This window comes from Rhinopithecus roxellana, chromosome 14 (assembly GCF_007565055.1).
Source record: "Rhinopithecus roxellana isolate Shanxi Qingling chromosome 14, ASM756505v1, whole genome shotgun sequence".
Taxonomy (NCBI): domain Eukaryota; kingdom Metazoa; phylum Chordata; class Mammalia; order Primates; family Cercopithecidae; genus Rhinopithecus; species Rhinopithecus roxellana.
The window spans coordinates 102,634,788-102,655,824 of NC_044562.1; the positions used below are offsets into that span (position 1 = coordinate 102,634,788).

The 21,037-nt window shown below is 42.7% G+C and overlaps 1 protein-coding gene and 1 long non-coding RNA gene across 5 annotated transcripts in view; one reads left to right on the top strand and one right to left on the bottom strand.

The window, feature by feature from the left end:
* Window positions 1-3,155: 3,155 nt before the first annotated feature.
* LOC115893282 lies at window positions 3,156-6,908 on the bottom strand. 2 transcript variants are annotated; one of them, XR_004053272.1, is made up of 4 exons: window positions 6,534-6,908; window positions 6,288-6,459; window positions 4,926-5,082; window positions 3,156-4,496 (listed from the first exon to the last, which is right to left on the bottom strand). It is a non-coding gene; the product is annotated as an uncharacterized LOC115893282 (long non-coding RNA). The 2 variants fall into 2 exon arrangements; XR_004053271.1 differs by having other exon boundaries at window positions 3,156-4,453; window positions 6,534-6,876.
* DPP4 (dipeptidyl peptidase 4) overlaps window positions 5,165-21,037 on the top strand; it is an 85,759-nt gene continuing 69,886 nt past the window's right edge. For 2 of the 3 annotated variants that reach the window (XR_004053270.1, XM_010361854.2), the window contains exons 1-2: window positions 5,165-5,888; window positions 6,385-6,472. Coding sequence is in view for 2 of the 3 variants with exons in the window: in XM_010361854.2 (XP_010360156.1) it covers window positions 5,883-5,888; window positions 6,385-6,472 (94 nt within the window). In the remaining variant the exon portion in view is untranslated. The remainder of the gene's footprint in view (window positions 5,889-6,384; window positions 6,473-21,037) is intronic. The other variant, XM_030916932.1, reaches the window with a different exon arrangement.

Here is a 21,037-nt window from a genome sequence, read left to right on the forward strand (position 1 = left end):
TGGAAGGAACAGCAGTGTATTTTCACCATCTTATTCCAGGGCTGTGACAACTCTTGCTTTCTGTCATATTAAAATCTCCAAAGACCTTGATCATCTTGCCATCCCACAGACCCATATTAGTCCACTACATTGATGACTATGCTACATGGACCTGAGGAACAAGAAGTAGAAAGTTCCTTACATTCTTTAGTAAGATAAATGTGGACAGAGGGTAGAGAATAAAATCCATGGAAAATTTGCGAAGTTTCAACAGCTTCAGTGGTCCAGAACATGTCAAGGTATCCTTTCTAATGTGAAAGACAAGTCACTACACCTTGTACATCCACCATGAAGAGGAGCACTATATGTCAGAACTCTTTGTATTTTGGAGACACCATATACTATGTTTGGCTATACTTCTCCAATCATTTACTCAGCAACTTATGAGGCTGTCTGTTTTGAATGGATCCTGGAGCAAAAAAAGGGCTCTGCATGTTTAAGCTACAGTGCAAGTTGTACTTGGATCTTATGACCTAACAAGCACAATACTTATTTAAAATGTATGTGGCAGCCGGAGATACTGTATGAAACCTCTGGCAAGCCCCAGTGGGAGAATCACAGAAGATATATGAGTCTTAGAGCAAAATCATATACTCTTTGCCAATTTATTAGTTACCTATTGTTGCATAATAAATTACTTCCAAAACTTTAGGGGCCATCTTGGAGGCTGCCTACAATGACCAATGACAATTCACTACTTAAAAAGCAGCAACTCTCTTGCTACTGGGCTCCTGTAGAGACTGCATGATCATGGATCTAGTATATTCATTCATTCACTAGGACTGCTGTAACAAAGTACCGCAAACTGGGTGGCTTAAACAACAGAAATTTATTATCTCTCAGTTCTAGGAGCTATAAATTCAAAATTGATAGATCACAGGATTGGTTCCTTTTGAGGACTATGAGACAAAGAAAGATCCACTGTGATATGGTTTGGCTGTGTCCTCACCCAAATCTCATCTTGAATTGTAGCTCCCATAATTCCCACATGTTGTGGGAGTGACCCAGTGGGAGGTAATTGAATCATGGGGGACAGGTCTTTCCCATGTTGTTCTCATGATGGTGAATAAGTCTCACGAGATCTGATGGTTTTATAAAGGGGAGCTCCCCTACACAAGCTCTCTTGCCTGCTGCCACGTAAGGCATGACTTTGCCCCTCATTTGCCTTCAGCCACGATTGTGAGGCCTCCCCAGACATGTGGAACTGTGAGTCAATTAAGCCTCTTTCCTTTATAAATTACCCAGTCTTGGGTATGTCTTTATTAGCAGTGTTGAGAACAGACTAATACAGTAAACTGGTACCAGGAGTGGGGTGCTACTGTAAAGATACCCAAAAATGTGGAAGAGACTTTGGAACCAGGTAACACGCAAAGGTTGGAACAGTTTGAAGGGCTCAGAAGAAGACAGGAAGATGTGGGAAAGTTTGGAACTTCCTAGAAACTTGTCAGATGGCTTTGGCCAAAATGCTGATAGTGATATGGACAATAAAGTCCAGGTTGAGGTGGCCTCATGCAGGTGAGGAACTTGTTAAGAACTGGAGCAGTGGTGACTCTTGCTATGTTTTAGCAAAGAGACTGGTGGCATTTTGCCTCTGCCCTAGAGATTTGTGGAACTTTGAACTAGAGAGAGATTATTTAGGGTACCTGGCAAAAATTTCTAAGCAGCAAAGCATTCAAGAGGTGACTTGGGTACTGTTAAAAGCATTCAGTTTTATGCATTCACAAAGAAATGGTGTGGAATTGGAACTTACATTTAAAAGGGAAGCAGAGCATAAAAGTTTAGAAAATTTGCAGCCTGATGATGCAATTGAAATGAAAACCCCATTTTCTGAGGAGAAATTCAAGCTGCCTGCAGAAACGAGGAGCCAAATGCTAATCGCTAAAACAATGGGGAAAATGTCTTCATGGCAAGTCAGAGGTCTTTATGCAGCCCCTCACATCATAAGCCAGGAGGCCTAGGAGACAAAAACGGTTTCATGGGCTAGGCCCAGGGCCTTGCTGCTTTGTGCAGCCTTGGGACTTGGTGCCCTGTGTCCCAGCTGTGGCTAAAAGGGACCAATGTAGAGCTCAAGCCATTGCTTCAGAGAAGCAAGCCCCATGCCTTGGCAGCTTACATGTGGTGTTGGGCAAGTGGGTGCACAGAAGTCAAGAATTGAGGTTTGGGGACCTATGCCTAGATTTCAGAGGATGAATGTAAACTCCCAGATGCCCAGGCAGAGGTGTACTGTAGGAGCAGAACCATCACAGAGAACCTCTACTAGGGCAGTGCAGAAGGGAAATGTGGGATATGAGCCCCTACACAGAGTCCCCTCTGGGGCACTGCCTAGTGGAGCTGTGAGAAGAGGGCCACCGTCCTCCAGACGCAAAACCACAGGGGCAGAGCTGCCCAAGCCAATGGGAACCCACCTCTTGCATCAGCATGACTTGGATGTGAGACATGGAGTCAAAGGAGATCATTTTGGAGCTTTAAGATTTGACTGCCTCGCTGAATTTTGGATTTGCATGGCACCTGTAGCCCCTTCATTTTGACCAGTTTCTCCCATTTGGAATGGTTGTATTTACCCAGTGCCTATAACCCCATTATATCTAGGAAGTAACTAACTTGCTTTTGATTTTACAGAGTCATAGGCGGAAGGAACTTGCCTTGTCTCAGATGAAACTTTGGACTGTGGACTTTTGAGTCAATTCTGAAATGAGTTAAGACTTGGGGGACTGTTAGCATGGCATGATTGGTTTTCAAATGTGAGGACATGAGATTTGGGAGGGACCGGAGTGGAATGATATGGTTTGGTGGTGTCCTCACCCACATCTGATCTTGAATTGTAGCTCCCATGATTCCCATGTATTGTGGGAGGGACCTAGTAGGAGGTAAATGAATCATGAGGGTAGGTCTTTCCTGTGCTGTTCTTGTGATAGTGAATAAGTCTCATAAGATCTGGTGATTTTACAAAGGGGAGTTCCCCTACACAAGCTCTCTTGCCTGCCATCATGTAAGACATGACTTTGCTCCTCACTTGCCTTCAGCCATGATTGTGACTCCCCAGCATGTGGAAGTGTGAGTCAATTAACTCTTTCTTTTATAAATTACCCAGTCTCAGGTATATCTTTATTAGCAGCATGAGAACAGATGAATACATACTGCAAGCTTCTCCTTGGCTTGTAGCTGCCATGTTTTCCTGTGTTTCTTCACATCATCTTCACTCTGTCTCTCTCTGTATCCAAATCTGTCCTTTTTATAAGATTATCAGTCATATTGGATTGGGGCCCACCCTAGTGACTTCATTTTAAATTGATTAACTCTGTAAAGACCCTATATTCAAATAATGTCACACTCTGAAGTCCTGAAGGTTAGGATTCTAATATATCTTCTGGGGAGACACAATTCAATCCATAACACCATAACACCAAGTAACTGCACAACCTAGCTACCCTGATGAACTGAGTGTCGCCTAACATACCACATGATAAAATTGGGCATTTGCAGGAACATTCTATTATTAAGTGAAAATTGTATCTACATGATAAAGGAGATAAGCCCACCAGGTCCACAAGACACAAGAAACTCAGACTAGCAGAAAACTTAGACTCTATGATGCCTTCTCCCACTGCCTCAATGTCTCTCAGTGCACACCTATAGCTTCACAAGGAGGTTCCTATAACCAGGCAACAGATGAGGGAAAGGAGTCAACGTTACACAAAGTAAGCTGGCACTAGCAATAAGTAGATGGCTGCTGCATCAGAGTCCCTCCCAGGGATGTCCTGAAGCACAGCAGAAGGGGAAATCTTACTAACAAAGAGAATTCTGGGCAGAACATCTGCTTTTCTATTTTGCAAGGAAAAAGAGATGGCCTGATGTAAGATCTACACTGACTCATCAGTGGTGGCTAATGTGTTGGCCAGCTGCTACCTTAAGGATTTGGAAAAAACAAGATTGAAAGACTGGTGACACAGAGGTCAAGGTGGGGGAGGCATGTGAAAGAGTCTCTTGAAATGGGCACAGGGTGTGAAGATATTTGCGTCTCATGGAGTGCCCTCCAGAGAACAAATTGACCTGTCCCGTAGATGTCAGCCAGCCTCCTGTTAGCTTCCTTGGAGCTTGCTGAATGTACAGTGAGTGCCATGGTGCTGGCATGGAGGTGAAGCACAGGCTCAACTCTCTGGACTTCCTTCACCGAGGCTGATGTGGCTACCACCAATGCTGAGTGAGCAAAATGCTGAGAGCAAAGGGCAGCACTGAGGCCCCTGTGGCACCATTCCCCGTAGTCCGTGTTAGATGGCCTCTCTTCACAGCATCAGCTCACAGGTCCAGTAACACCATTGACTCACCTTCGTCAGCAGTTGGAAGAGGGAGGAGGAGAGTCAGTTTCAGCCTCTGGAGTTGGGGGTGAGTGAGGATACTGATGTATCACAAGCAACTAGTGGGCAAGGGGAAAACATGACTGAGTTCAAAAGCAATGTCTGGATTGGAAATAAAAGATGGAAAATTGAATTAATTCATAATCATGTGGTAATGCCCCATAGGACTCTGCATTCTTAATCTTTTCCCTCTACTGATAGAGAGGCTTTGCTTTTCAGCTGCAGTGGACAAGCTGAAAAGGCCTGATCCTCTTATCTGCAAGAGTGGAAGTAATCAATGGCGGGGGGGGGGGGGGGGGGGCACTAAAGGCAAATGTTGACCTGTGCATTTTATCGTGAAAGTGCCAAGGGTCCAGACCTCACCTCTCTTGTCCCACTTTATCTCCAGTACCTGGAAGAGAGGCTGGCACATTGTAACCTCTCAAACATCTGTGGATGAGTGGAATAAATGGGAGGATGTAGGAATGAATGAACGAATGAATAACCCTTCAGGGAATAATAACAGGGAGCTGGGGGAGGGAGAAGACATACCTGATCTTTTACTCTTCTCCAAAACCCTTGAAAAGACTGAACGATGAGAGGCCGCATAGAATAGCCATTAAGACCTTGAACTCCTAATTTAGGATCTACAACTTCCTAGCTGAATAGCTTGGCCAAGTTATTTATTCTCTGTGCACAGGCTTCCTTCCTGTAAAACAAACACAGTAAATGCTTAGAGCAGCACCTGGGAAAAAGTCAAGTTCCACATAAGTGTTACTGTCATTATTTTTGGCATCTTGATGAGTGTGTAAGCCTGCAAGACAATCGGGAAATTCTCTGGGGAGGGTGAATCCAGATACTCAGCTTCCAAGGGCCATTCATGAGGGAACAATCACCTTTTTTCTTTGCCTTTCATACAGCTTTAGACACCTCACTGCCTCCTAACATAACTTTCACTGGCAAGAGACGGAGGCCTGGGATTTAGTTTCAGTTGCCAGCGGCGAGCTCTGTGAGTTTACCAAAGCCCCCTGCCCTCTCTGGGCCTCGGTCCCTCGCCTGTCCACGCGAGGTTGGAGGAGCTGAACGCCGACGTCCTTTTCAGCTAAGAGGGAACAGGGTCCCCGCGTCGCCGACCCAGGGTCTGCGCATCTGAGGCCGCGCGCCCTTTCCCCTCCCCCACGGCTCCTCTGGGCCCCCACCCAGCGCCCCGGCTGCCGCCCAGCGCCCCGCACCGCCCTCAAGGGGCCCTCGCGGGCTCCCCCCGGCCGGGATGCCCGTGCCCCGCGCCCCGCGCGCCTGCTCCCGCGCCGCCTGTCCAGCAGCCTACGCGAGGCGCCTTTATACCCTGCGGGCTGGGCGCTCACTAATGTTTAACTCGGGGCCGAAACTTGCCAGCGGCGAGTGACTCCACCGCCCGGAGCAGCGGAGCAGGACGCGCCTCTCCGCCGCCCGCTGTGACTTCTGCCTGCGCTCCTTCACTGAACGCACACTTCCGAGGAGACGCCGACCATGAAGGTGAGTTCCGTGCCATGCACTTCCCCAGCCCACGGGGCGAGCTGTGGGGATCCCTTCGCCAAACTCCCCAAATGGCCCCAAAGCTGGCGAAACCGGAGCAGGGACTTCCCTTAGGCGGAAGCCCCAAGACTACCCTCTGACAGGTGAAGGGACGCCCCAGAGCTCTCTCTTAGCTCTCGGACTCTGGTTTCTGCTAGGACCCCGGCGTCGAGCTTTAAATGTCCCGGAAAGCCACCCACAGATCGCACGCCTGAACTCGGCCAGGGGTAGAGAAACCAACACTAATGTGCTCTGAAGGCACAAGTTCAAGGGCACCCGCCTTAGAGAACTCCGACTGGCGCACTCCAGACGCCACCCCCACCCCCAGTCCACGGTGTCCCTCTTCTAACGCACTCCCACCTGCAAATCCTGCTGCCTCTGGAGCAGCTCCGACCCTCCTACGGAAACTGGGGCCACACGCTTCCCTCTAATTGGACTTGATCTGCCCGGCTTGCAGACAACGTGGAAGGTTCTCCTGGGACTGCTGGGTGCTGCTGCGCTTGTCACCGTCATCACCGTGCCCGTGGTTCTGCTGAACAAAGGCAGTAAGTTTGAAACATTTGAAAAAGATAGGACAGTTGGAGCTCAGGTCAGCCTCCGTCTTACCACGCGAAGGGAAACGAGGGATTTTGCGGGAGGTTGGACCAGTGCCCTGAGATGTAGCTGAGAAGGCTTCGCAGGCGTTGTTGCTGCTTGCAGAGCGGCAGCTGGATTCACTTCGCGGGGTCTTCAGTGTTTAGGCTGCAACTCTTGCCGCTTTCACGTCTTGTTATGTGTGATAAATGCATGCTTCCTGAAATTAGGGAGAGTCGGGATTTTAAAAATTTCAATTTTAAATTTACTTTGTAAAGTTTTAGATTTACGTATAATTTTTAAGAAAAGTTTTTGGGTGTGATCTGCAAAGGAAAAAAGGCAATGTTCAAAGAACCCAAAGACAGCAGTAAGGATATCTGAAGTGGATAGGAAAAATGAGAAAGCAAGCCCCAAAATACAGTTTAGAGAAAAGTCGTTGCACGAGGAACCCAGATTGTTTTCCCTCAAGGGTGGTGAGAATTGAGTTGGAGGGTGGGGAGACAGGGAAGTAATTATTTGACCAATTTAGTAGTATTGCAGAGCTAAATCATAAAGCTGGTATACATGATAATATTTCAGAAGGGGCTGGAATCAGTGATGTTTTGGTGGATTCTTTTACTTAAAGACTTTCATATCTTTTTAGCTTGCCTAAATGTATAACACTCAGATAATGGAATACTCACTGTAGGATGCAAGCAAGTGAGAATTACTAGTTTCAGTCTCCCCTGGCATTACTTTCCTTTTAAACACTTGCTTCATTTCAGGATTACACACAACAAATTAACCAGTTAAAGGATTCTCTCTGGATGGTTTAGTCAACTGAGGAATGTAGAGTCTGTGCTTGCATACTCAAGGAATCTTATCTAGATTTCAGGATGACAGTTCAGAATTAGTTTGTGGAGCTATGAAAACCATGCTTGCTGTGCAATTCAAGGCCAGGGCAAAGGTGCCAAAGGTTAAATAACTGAATGGGTTGACCTTCTGCTAGTGAAATTTGAAGAAACCAGTGACTGCTACTATTTTATACCATTAAATGACAGTCCACTTAAGCTTGACTCTTTTTTGTGGACTGTTAGAATATAACTATTTTCATAAAGCAACATTTTGTATAAACCATACATGCAAAGCCTCGTGGGAGAAGAATGTGCTAGTCGTACAATCGATAAATATAGGGCTTACAGGCTTACACTATGTTCCAGGCACTGTGTTAGTTGGCTGCAGATACAAAGATTAAATTTTGTAAATATAAATATAAAGGCCCCGACCTCAAGAACTGTATAAGCTGGTGGGAATATGCAAACAGATACTACTTGTTTTACATATATATGTGTGTATGTATATGTGTGGATACACACATATATATAAATAGAAATAATCTGCATAGCCTGTTTGTCTCCAAAACATAACTGAGGCATCACAGCATTGCTGGAAGTTTGGGTAAAACTGTAATTATCAGAACTTCTGTTAAAGCAAGTTGAAAGGAATACTGTATTTTGATAAGCCACTTGAGACGGCCAGTGAAATGCCCTAGGGATCTGAGGCTTGCTGTAGTTAACTCTGAGGATTTTGTTTTGCTAGGTAGGGTATACAGGCTGGGGAGAGCTGTTTTGCCATTTCTGCTAAACAGCACCTGCTGTCTTCTCCAAATGAAATTTGAACACATTTCAAGAATGGTCTCTTGAGGGGGACTTCCTGAGAGACTCACTTGTTTCCATATAACTACTCTTATGATTCAAAAGGATAACTTAGAGGTGCTTGAGCAAACTGCTCTGGAGGTCAGAAGGAACACTTCTGGGAAAGTCTCCGCCTCCCGGGTTCCTGCCTCAGTCTCCCGAGTAGCTGGGACTACAGGCACGCACCACCATGCTCGGCTTATTTTTTGTATTTTAGTAGAGATGGGGTTTTACCATATTGGCCAGGATGGTCTCTATCTCCTGACCTCATGATCTGTCCACCTCGGCCTCCCAAAGTGCTGGGATTACAGGTGTGAGCCACTGCTCCCAGCCGAGAGACTTCTTATAAGAGGTTTCTTTTGTGGAGAAGCTTGAATAGTTAACATCAGTTTCTGGAGATAAGATATTCCAGAAAATGTGAATGTCTTGTGTTTCAACACAGAGACATGAGATCACGTCCCGTGTTAGGGATTATGAAAGGATCCAGAGCCCCAGAGGAGAGTGAGAAACAGGCAAGAGTTTGATTCTAAGCTGGAGATGATGCAGTGAATGAGGTTTTGAGCACGCCTGAACTGTTGGCCATGACAGTGGGAAGGTGAGTTGCAATGGAGCAACACTGGAGGGGGAAGTGAGGGAAATGGCCCAGGGTACTTACAGTACAGGTCAGAATATGGAGGCTCCAGAGCTACTCAGAAATGTGAATGACTGGACTTCAGTAACTGGTTAAACAGAGGGAGGTGAAGGAGAGGGTAGCTAAGGATATCTCTTGGACAGCCAGGTGGAGATGTTGTTTCATGGTGGCTTTATTTATTTACCACTCTAGTTATTTCTTGTCTGTATTTCTTAATTTGTATGTCTGTGTGTTTAAGGAAAAAAGGGAAGTCATGTTGTTAACACTTCTGCCTTATCATAGGAATAAAGATAAAAGCTCAAGAATGCAGCATTTTCACTAAATCAGCAATACCTTTCCTGGGCTGTGCCACAATAAAGGTCAGCATTCCTTACAAAAAAGTCAAAGTCATCACCCAAGAAATGCCCTCTATGTTGTCAATCAAGCTTTCAAGTAAACAAATACAGAGAAGGAAGAAAGGAAGGAAGTAGGGAGAAAGGAAATATGAAGGGAAAGGAAAGGAAGAAGGAAAGGAATTTGATAGAAAAACAAAGCAAATACCTAAATTACGGGAAAGCTAAAGAATTAAACAGCCAAAAGGAAGGAGGAAGCAAACCCAAGTTCATCTCCTAAGAGGTTGATTTAAGAGGTCAAGTATTTCCATATGAAATGCATACTTTAGCAAAACTAGACACACCCAGAACAGGAGGGGGCCTAGTGAGTGGGGAGCCAGAAAGAGAGAGTGAGAGAAAGAGAGAGAGACAGAGAGAGAGAGAGGCTTAATACTGGACTATTGCCATATATTTAAGAATAAAAACTCCTTGAATTCAGATTATTCATTTCACCAAGCACAATTAAAAGTTCACTCTCTTCTGTGTATATAATAAATGATTATATGTTTTAAAATTTTTTCAATCATCCTACTATAGGAGGATATTGCATATGTAAGCATTCAGTTTCTTCAAGAATCAGTGAGAAATATATAAAAATACTTGTATGGAATTGTAGAACTCTTCATGGCTTAGGGGTAATAAAATTCTCACGCAGCATTTATGATTTCTTTATTTTTTCTTTTACATTATATTATATGCTGAAATTGGAAATATTTGGTTATCTGTCAAATAGTTTTATTATTATTGAATTTTATTATGGAATAGAATTATATCTCTTCTTTTGCTCTTTTCACTGCTTTAAGTAGTAAATTTCCTCTACACCTTCTTTCGGTGGAAAGGAACTTTGACTGCTCACCTATCAGTATCCATCAGTAATAAGAGAAAACCCAAATGTGAAGGAGACAGGAATAATCAGAGAGAAAAGATAGCATCTATGAGGTTTGCCTGAGGAAGTCCAGGATCTCTTCCAGGTTTAAAAGCACAGAAATGAGCCTGAATGAAAGCTTTGTACATTTCAGGGGACAATTTCTGAACAGTATGCTCTGTAAAAACTGGAGCTGACTCCAGCTTGCTCAGTTAACTATTGTCAACCTTTGCGGAATGCTCATGAGGTCAGCAAGTTAGTCTTTTTCAGGCCAGTTATTTTGGCTTTTGCTTCTCTAGCCATAACATATGCCTTAAGTTTCTCTATCTTAGAAATCTCTGCCTCTGTTCTCAAAGGGGATCAGAAAGAGAGAGAAAATGAAGACTATCCAGTTGATGGTCAGAGAAAGATAATATAAAAAGAGTGGAGATGGATCATGTCTTTCAAATTTTATGACTGAAGAAAGTACTGAGGCCCATGGAGAACATGGCTGTAAATAACATGCAGGAGTGCCTTACTTGAGGAAGAGAAGGCAAGCAAGCATACAATAATAGCGAATATGCATTTACTTTTACTAAGTGTTAAATTTGGGGCTGAGGGCTTTCAATGTATTTTTCATTTAACTCGAAGAACAACTCTTTGAATGAGAGGTACTATTACCCTCTCCATTCCTACAGAAGATTTATAAAAACTTCCAGGGGATACTTTAGTTATTTATAATTGCGTAATGAATCGCCTCAGAACTTAAAACAATAAATATTTGTTATCTCATAGTTTCTGTGTGTAAGGAATTTTGGAGTGGCTTAGTTGGGTGGTTTTGCCTCAGGGTCTCTCATGAGGTTATAATCAAGATGTTATCTGAAAGCCTGACTGGAGCTGAAGGGTCCCCTTCCAAGTTCACTCATGTGACTGTTAGCTAGAGGCTTCAGTTTCCTAGTGTATGGGCCCCAGTTCCCCACCATGTGGGAATTATATTATAATTTCATGACTTCTAATCTCTGTGTGCTAAACGTTCTAAAGAAGAGCCTACTGCTGATGCCTTCATTCCTATATAAAGCTGTATACAGGCAATGACTGACATCTCAAGCTTTTGAATGGTTCTGTTTAGTAGTATTAGTAGTAATAATAGGTCCAGATTTACTTACTTGCATGAAATTATACTTAGGATAATATGGTAGCTACTTTCCCTTAGAATGAAGGATCCAAGAGAGGAACTAAGCAGGAAACTGAGCTGCCTTTTATGACCTAGCGTCAGAAGTGGCAGGTATACCATTCCTTCTGCTGTGTACTATTGGTCACACAGACCAACCCTGATACAATGTGGGAGGGCACTATACAAGTGCATAAATACCAGGAGGTGGAGATCATTGGGAACCATGATGGAGGCTGGCTCCAATGACTATCAAAGAAGTTAAGGAACTTGTTTAAAGTTCCACAAAGTTGGGATTCATACTCAGGCAATGTGACTTTACAGCTGACACTCAGTACTGTTCAACTGCATATCATTCTGTCATCTTGTAATCAAGTATAAAATCAACTTGGCCATATTGGCATAATTGTTATAACTTCTCATTTGCATAGCTATATTATCATTTCATGGCTTCTAATCTGTGGGGAAAAGAAAGATCAGACTGTTACTGTGTCTATATAGAAAGAAGGAGACATAAGAGACTCCATTTTGTTCTGTATTTGAGATGCTGTTAATCTGTGACCCTACCCCCAACCTTGGCCTTGCAAGAGACATGTGCTGTGGTGACTCGAGGTTTAACGGATTTTGGGCTGTGCAGGGTGTGCTTTGTTAAACAAGTGCCCGAAGGCAGTATGCTTGTGAAAAGTCATCACCATTCTCTTAATCTCAAGTACCCAGGGACACGTACACTGCCAAAGGTCACAGGGACCTCTGCCTAGGAAAGCTAGGTATTGTCCAAGGTTTCTCCCCATGTGATAGTCTGAAATATGCCCTCGTGGGAAGGGAAAGACTTGATGGTCCCCCAGCCTGACACCCGTGAAGGGTCTGTGCTGAGGAGGACTAGTGTAAGAGGAAAGAAGCCTCTTGGCAGTTGAGATAGAGAAAAGAATCTGTCTCCTGCCCGTCCCTGGGCAATGGAACATCTCCGTGTAAAACCTGATTGTATGTTCTATTTACTGAGAAAGGAGAAAAACTGCCTTAGGGCGAAAGGTGGGACTTGCTAGGGCAATGCTGCTCTTTATGCGCTAAAAAGGTTTATGGAGATGTTTACATATGCATATCAAGGCACAGCACTTTTCCTTAAACTTATGTCACAGAGATCTTTATTCATATGTCTTACTGCTGACCTTCTCCCTACAATGATCCTATTATCCTGCCACCTCCCTTTTTCTTTGATGGTAAAAATAATGATCAATAAATACTGAGGGAACTCAGAGACCAGAGACTGGTGCCAGCGTGGGTCCGCTGTATGTTGAGCGCCGGTCCCCTGGGCCCACTTTTTCTTTCTCTATACTTTGTCTCTCTGTCTCATTTCTTTTCTCAAGTCTCTTGTTCCACCTAACGAGAAACGCCCACAGGTGTGGAGGGGCAGGCCACCCCTTCATAATCTCTGTGTGTTCAGTATCCTGAGGAAGAGCCTACTCTGCTATCTTCATTCTCATATAAAGCTGTATGTATATAGGCAATGACTGACAACTCAAGCTTTTGAATGGTTTTGATTCTTAGTATTAGTAGTAATAATAGATTCAGATTTACTTGCACTAAATTACACTTGCACTAAATTACACTTGCTTTGCTTCTGATGTAAGTTAAATTATTTCATTTGATCTTCACAGAGAAGTTCATGTTAGAGAGATATATTAATATCTTGACTTTTTACATGTGAAAGTTTAGGGGTTTGCAAGTAAGTACTGGATCTTGGGAATGCAAACTTTTTGGCTACCAACCTTCCCTGAGCCTGCTGGTTCCCCTGAATGGCTAATTTATAGAAATGCCTTGGTGAGAGTTTTTTGGAGTTAATGTTTAATCATTACTTTATGGTTGGATGCTAATCCTTTCATTGCTGTAAATCAATATCTTGTAAATATTTTTACCTTTAGTCTTCACAGCTCCATTACGACCTCCAAAAGAGGGTGTGCCTCTCAATTTGAGAGTAACCTAAAACCATGAAATTAGAACTTCTGAGTAAACTGTTTTATTATTTGCCAAACATTGTATTGTTTTATATTGTTCCTCAAAATTGTAACTTCCTAGGAAGCTTTTAAAATTTTGAAGATAAGCTATGTGCTTTCTTTAACTGGGGGCATTAATGTGCACATTTCTTAATTATTTGGTTCAGTGAGGAAGCAAGTAGACCTATGAGTTCAGGTCACATAATTCAGCATCTAAGGCCCTAGAAGAGGAGGTAATGTAAGACAGAGCCAAAGCCACCAGATATTTTACTCATGGCACTCAGGAGCCATGGTGGCTCAGGATACATAATTGAGGTAGAGGGAGTAGGACAGGTGAGTATCAAGCAGGTCTTATCATCCACCCTTTCCCTGACTTCTTAAAACTGGGGACCCCAAAACTGAGCTTAGTGGCCCCTGGGGCCCTAATGCCATTTCTGTGGAACCCTCTTTTCTTGTTTTCCTCAGTTGTTCTAAAGCCCACCCTGCTCAAACTCATCTCCATAAGTGTCATGGATGACTCTTATTTCTCTATTATATTCTTACACTATTTGATTACAGGCATAAACCTCTTTTAGTATGAGATTTAAAACCTCTTCAGGGCCAAGGTCCTACAGTGGCCAGAGACAATATTTTTCAATTCAAAAACATATATGAAATGTTTACTTCATGTCAAGTGTTACTGAAGGTATGGGAGTAGGGGGATATGGCTATTGAAGGTTTACTGCATGTCAAGTGTTACTGAAGATATGGGGGATATGGCCTGCTATGATTGCATATTTGTCTCTTCCAAATGTCATGTTGAAATTTGATCGCCAGTGTTGGAGGTGAGGCCTAATGAGAGGTATTTGCATAATGGGATCAGAGCCCTATCACAGGGGTGAGTTCTTGTTCTATTAGTTTCCATAACAGCTGGTTATTAAAAATAGCCTGGCACCTCCCTCTTTCTTGCTTTCTTTCTCACCAAGTGATCTCAGCACATGCCAGCCTCCCCTTTAACTTCTGTTATGAGTAGAAGCAGCCTGAGACCATCATCAGATGCAAATACCCAATCTTGAACTTTCCAGCCACCAGAATCATGATCCAAATAATCCTTTCCAAAAAAATAAACTACTAGCTTCAGATATTCCTTTATAGCAACACAAAATGAGCTAAGATCTGGCCCCAAGCAGTATAGATAATGTCCCTGTTCCACTGGACCTTTACAATCTACAAAGTAGGCAAATTATAGGCGAGTGCAAAAATAATTTCAGATGGTAACAAATGCTATGACAAAAATAAAGTGGGATAGAGAGGACTGACAGACACAGAAAGGAGTTTCTCTCTTATTCCAAGCATGATTTTGAGCTCCTGGAGGACTTCAACATGAGTGTGATATGATCTTTTCACATTTCAAGAATATGCTCTGACTCTTGTGTGGACAGTAGTTTGGGGTTGGTGTGGTTTGTCCAGGTGATCGATGATGGTGGCTTGGACAAGGACGGTAGCATTGCAGGTGAAATTAAGTTGTTGTTGTTGTTTTTTTTTTAAAGAAATGCAGGATGTATTTTCGAGTAAGACAATGGGCAGGCATGTGAAGAGTGAGGGAAGGAGAGAAGGTAAGGATGGCTCCTCCGACAGCTGGCTAGATAGCTTAATGAAGAATTTCTCTTGCCTCCTGGCTGTTTCCTTTTTGTAAGAGCTTGTCTGCAGAGGTTCCTCTAGTTTAACTCCCCTTTCCTATGGGATCAGCCTTCCCCCTTCAAGGATGTGCTCAGGAACACCTCCTACTTCATATTTACCCAGCACAGACTTGTTGACAGAAGGTAATTCTCCAACTTGGCAAATATTTATTGAGGATTTTCTACATGCCAGGTACTTTGTGGGTCGTTAGGAATAGAAAGACAATAGATATGGCCTTTGTCCTCAAATTATTGACAGCATTAAAGGATGCATAAACATTAACTATAATCAAAAGAGCTAAGTGCCCTTCTAGTAAATGATCAAAGTGCTATGGAAGCACTAGTGACCAAATGATAAATGCTGCCCCGGGAAGTTTCTACATAACCAACCGAGCATAAAGCGTTAATAATTAGTGGGTCTTAATACAATCCTTCCTATCCTTCAGCCACCAAACTGGCTCTGAGGCATGCAGTGCACCTCCATGTCGGTCCTCACTGACTTACAGTCCCCTGATGCTGTAAGAGGATTGTATCAGGATGTTTTGGGCTTCAAGGAACCCAATACCTGGCCAAAAATTATTTGAATGATAGTATTTTATTATTGTGTTGTCATTAGCATCTTTTATAATTGGAAGTGCAGAAGTAAAGTGGTTCTTGAGTTTGTTAATGTAATGGCCTGAACACATCAAGAACACGGGGCCTTTCCACCTTTCAGCTCTGCCATCCTTGGAGTTTTGTCTTTTGACCTCCAGTATGTCATCATCTCATGGTGGAGCATGGCTTCTGCAGCTCAGCCCAGCACTTGCTCATACAGCTCTTTCACAGGGCAGAAGAGGATGCTCTTCCTCATTCATGTTCTGCTGTATCGGGGAGGAAAACCATTTCCATAAGTCCTCTGACCGGACACAAACTTTCAGATCTTATTGGCTACATTTGTGTCACTTGTCCATATCTAAACCAATCACTGGCAAGGAGAAAGAATTGCCGTGATTGAATTAGACTAATCAAGACTCACCTTTCTAGGGCTGGAGAGTATCTTCCTTTGCTAGCACATGGAAGGAGAAGGGCAAATACCGAAGTTGAATTGAAAATTCTGAAAGACAGAAATTGGGGGGACGGCCTATGTAGGCGTATCGTGTATTTGGTTATTGCTCTCTTTTCATTACATTAGAAAGATTTAATTTTTCAACAAAAGAGGACAGACATCAAGCCAGCTCTGATCTCCAAAAATCTGGAGCGGCAATTCTCTCCTTTCCTTCTCCTCACTTTCTTTCCTAACTGGGTTTATTGCAAACCAGTGTGCTTTGTTGCTGCCTTTCTGATCTCAAGGACATTTTGACCTCAGTCCTTTCTTTCTCTTGGCATCCTAAGTGATCAAGAGGAGGAAATAATTGAATTGCAATATTAAAATATAAATCTGAGACAATAGAGCGGGTCAGAAACATCTGAGGGGAATTACTCACAATTTACCCCTAGAAAATCCACATAAACTATCATATTTAATCCAGTTCATAATAGCAGAAAGTGGCAGAAATAGTCAACATAAAATAAGATGGGCAAAGTTTTTAAAAAATGCTAAAACTTAGATCTGCAAAAGTTAACCCAAGAAAGTAGGACTTAAAATATTTAATAACCATAAAAATAAAATAAATAAATGAATAACAGAAGCAAACAAAATAACCTCACAAAAAGCTATAATTTAATCTAACAAGGGCAAAAAAAAAAAAAATCTACTTGATGACTCAAATCTTTATTTTAAAATTTCCAGGGAAAAAATTACTCTGCATGGTAATGATTTTCTTAAAAGGAGAAGAGTTTGGCTGTACTGAAAGGAGAACCCAGAACCCAGCAGCCGGTGGACCTTTATTTCTTCCTGGCAATCTGGCCCTATTTTCCCTGTCTGCTCACTCACTACTTGCTCTTCTAGTGAACTATTCCAGGTATCTCCTCTCCTCTCAAACTTCCAACATCTCCACCCTATGCAAATTCATAGCTAAAGACCTGGCTTCCTGTTTTGATAAGAAAACTGAAACCATTAGAAGAGAACTTCAGTTCTCACCGGCTCATCAATGCATTCACCTGCATCAGCTCCCCTCCCAAGTTAGGGGAATGAATGCTCAGGCTCCTATCCAAGACCAAGCCCTCTGTTTGTGCCCTGGGTCCCATCCCTTTTGCTTACTGAAAGTTTAGACTCCAGCTATCCCTTTGCATGTGGCATCATCATTTTTTCCATCCCTATTTGATCATGAACAGGCAATAGTGTCTCATATTCTTAAAAAAAAATAAGAAGGAAAGTATCTTTTTCCACCCTCATCCCTGCCAACCTACCACTTCCTTTCTCTGCTCTCTTTACCACAAAACTTCTTAAAGAGTTTCTATTATCACCGTCTGTTATCCCTCTTCTTTTTTTTTTTCCTCTTAAGCCCCCTGGAATAAGGGTTATCCCCACCACACCACTAAAACAGCTCAGTTCTTGTCAAGGTCCCTAATCTCTGTGTTGCCGATCTGGAGTTGCTTCTCACTCTGCGTCTCATGTGCCTGTCAATTAGTCATCCTTCTTCTCCACCTCCCCTCGGGGCTCTCGCTCTCTCCTGGTTGTCCTTCTACGTCACTGTGCAGTCCTTCCCAGCCTTCTTAGGTATTCTTCCTGATATCTTCAACTTCTCACCTTGGACTACTCTGGGGCTCCCTTGGCAACTTTCCAATTTTATCTGCAAACCAGACCTTTTACTGAGCTCTAGGTGCAGTATACAACTGCTTACTGGACATCTCCATTCGGAGGTGATATTGGCATCTCGTACTGACATCTTCTAAAACACTTTGTTTTCCCTTAGTACATTTTATCTCAGCAAGTGGCAATTCCACTTTGTAGCTACTGAGGCCAATATCCATGCAAGTTCTCCTCAACTCCTCTCTTTCATTCACAAGTCACATCCAATGTGTCAGCAGTTTTATCATCTGTATCTTCATGTTCTCTCAGAGTTTGACCATACCTCACCACCTCATCTCCTACTACCCTGGTCAAAGACACAATTGCCCTTCCCCTAAATTATTGCCAACATCTCTCTTTCTTTTTCTTACTTCCCCCTGTGGTGTATTCGCAACACAACAGACAAGGTGATTGTGGTAGGCAGAATTCTAAGATGACCCCCAAGAACTCCCGCCTCCCCTCCTGTGTACTAATCTCTGAGATTGTGGCTATGATGGATTTTCTTCCTGTAGTTAAGTTTCGTTATAATGGACAGTCAGCTTTAAGAAAGGGAGATTACCTGCTTGGGCCTGACTGAATCACATGAGCCGTTTAAAAGCAGAGTTTCTCTGACTAGTCACAGAACAGGCAGTCAGGAATCCCAGGCATGAGAAGGATTTGACATGCCATTGCTGACTTGGAAGACAGAGGGGCCATATGGCCAGGAATGTGGGTCATCTCTAGGAGGTGAGACCAACCTGGCTTGTAGTCAACAAGTAAATGAGAACTTCACTCTCACAACCTCAATGAACTGAATTTTGCCAACAACCTGTGTGAGCCTGGAAGCAGGTAATTTTTCCCCAGAGCCTCCAGCTGACAACTCATTCCAGTCAAAACTTTGATTTTAACCTCACAATACTTTGAACAGAGAACTCAGCAAAATGGGCTGGACTGCTGACTTACAGAACTCTGAACTGATACATGTGTACTGTGTTAAGTCACTAAGTTTGTGGTGATTTGTTACATAGTAATAGAAAACTATTAATAATATAGCGATCAAATTGTTTTAATTTATTATTTTATTTATTATTTATTATTTATTTATTTATTTTGAGACAGATTCTTGCTCTGTCACCCAGGCTGGAGTGCAGTGATGCAGTCTGGACTCAACTGCAACCACCGCCTCCCGGGTTCAAGTGATTCTCCCACCTCAGCCTCCCGAATAGCTGGTACTATAGGCACGTACCACCACACCCGGCTAATTTTTTTTTTTTTTTTTTTTTGTATTTTTAGTAGAGATGGGGTTTTGCCATGTTGGCCAGGTTGGTCTCATCCTCCTGACCTCAGGTGATCCACCTGTCTTAGCCTCCCAAAGTGCTGGGATTATAGGTGTAAGCCACCGTGCCTAGGCTGGTGATCGTATTTAAACATAAGTCAAATCATGTCCTTCTCTGCTTAACCCTGTTCATTGGCTTTCCATTGTGAAGGCTCCATGGCACTTGTTACCACCTAACATATGACATTACTTACTCATTTTCTGTTCGTATGTCTCCCCCAGTTAAAATGTAAGCTTCGTAAGGGCAGGAGTTTTTCATGCTTTATTCACTGTGATGTCTCTAATGCCCAGAACACTGAATAACGCAGTGAGTGCTAAGTAAATGTTTGGTGAATTAAAGAAGTTATCTTGGAGCTCAGGCAAGAAAAAATTTTTTAATGAACATTTATTAATGTTGCTGCAATTCTGATTAAAATTCTTATATTTATAAACCACTCAGTACTAAATTGTGTATACTTACAGTTTGTAAGTGCTAGCAACTGTTTGAAAAAAGATACAATACGTTCATCATCATGGCTTATTAATAGTTTAGTTAAGAAAAGACTGTTAAAGTACTTAAATAGATATAAAATTACTTGATTAATTGGCAAAATATGTGGTACAGAAAATAAACATTTTAATAAGATGAGGAGAGAGAAATGAATGTGGACTAAGTAGTAAGGGATAGATCAAGAGGCATGCAGAGGAATAGTAGGAAAATGAAGGCCATGAATGTAGATTGTTTGGTTGAGAACTTTGTCCAGATGGCTTGAGGATGCAGCAGGTTCAGGTAAGTATTTCTTTAAGATCGATACACACTCTGCATGCTTAACCATAGAGCAGAAGTGAGCAGTGGAAAGAAACTGAAGATGCAGCTGGGCACGGTGGCTCACACATGTAATCCTAGGTCTTTGGGATGCCCAGGAGTTCGTTCAAGGCTTTAGTGAGCCATGATAGTGCCACTGCACTCTAGCCTGGGTGACAGAGTGAGACCTTGTCTCAAGTAAGAAAGAGAGAGAGAGAGGAAGGAAGGAAGGAAAGGAGGAAAGAAGGAAGGAAGGAAGGAAGGAAGAGGGAGGTAGGGAGGGAGGGAGAGAAGGAAGCTAGGAAAGAAGGACTCTAGGAAGGAAGGAAGCTAGGCAGGGAGGGAGGGAAGGAGGAAGCAAGGAAGGAAGGAAGGAAGGAAGGAAGGAAGGAAGGAAGGAAGGAAGGAAGGAAGGAAGGAAGGGTGTTTTAGAGGGAAAAGGTAAGATTAAAAAAATTCCTTGGGAACAAGAAGACAAGCATGAGTCACAGATTGGGGTGTGGAACGATCGGGAAGGAAGCTCACCTCTCCCTCGGAGTTCTAAGGAAAGAGTTAAACAATGGCAGGAGGGACAGATACCAGGGAACTGATGAGCTTGGTAGAAAATAAGCTTCTTATGGTAGCTTTTGCTGTAAAGGAGGAATCATTGAATTTTTTTGTTGGCTAATTTAATAATTTTTTCAAAATGTATACTGCAGGACCTGAGTTGTTCAACGTTGTATAATATATAAAATCTAGGAAACATGAAAGAAAGAGAAGAAAAGAAACCTATTTTAAAGCTTACATGACTACTTTTTTATGAGTTCAGGAAAAAGATGATAAAAGTTATTGGGTATTCCCATGGAAAAGAGAATAGAGATGGTATAACTTCCTTTCTAGGAAGCCATAGTGTTGCCATCCTTCTTACTGTCCAGAGCAAACATTCTAGAGTTTTCTGAGAGAATTTGCACTCTTTTGACTTTGAAGCAGAACAAATTAAGTTTCAGCTGACCCAAGTCCTCATGATACTACCAGCCTGCTTATTTAAAATAGTTACAAACACTGAATGTAAACACTCCATAACACCCAATTCACAAAAAATGCCAAGAAAGTATTTACCACATGCAATCACTGTCCCAAAGATTTAGAGAGGTTTAGAAGAGTGATTGTAAGCACAGGCTTTGGCGCCATATTGCCTGATCCAAATGTGGCTTTGGTGCATACTAATCACAGGATTTTAGTCTAGTTACTGGCTATGCCTGTCTGTGCCTCAGTCTCCTTATTTGTAAAATGGGAATGAGCGTAAGAAGAATAAATGAGTTGAAAGTCTACATTGCCTAGAACAACCCAGTAAACTAGAAGAACACCATAAGAATGTGTAATTATTATTCTTTATATATTTATAACATT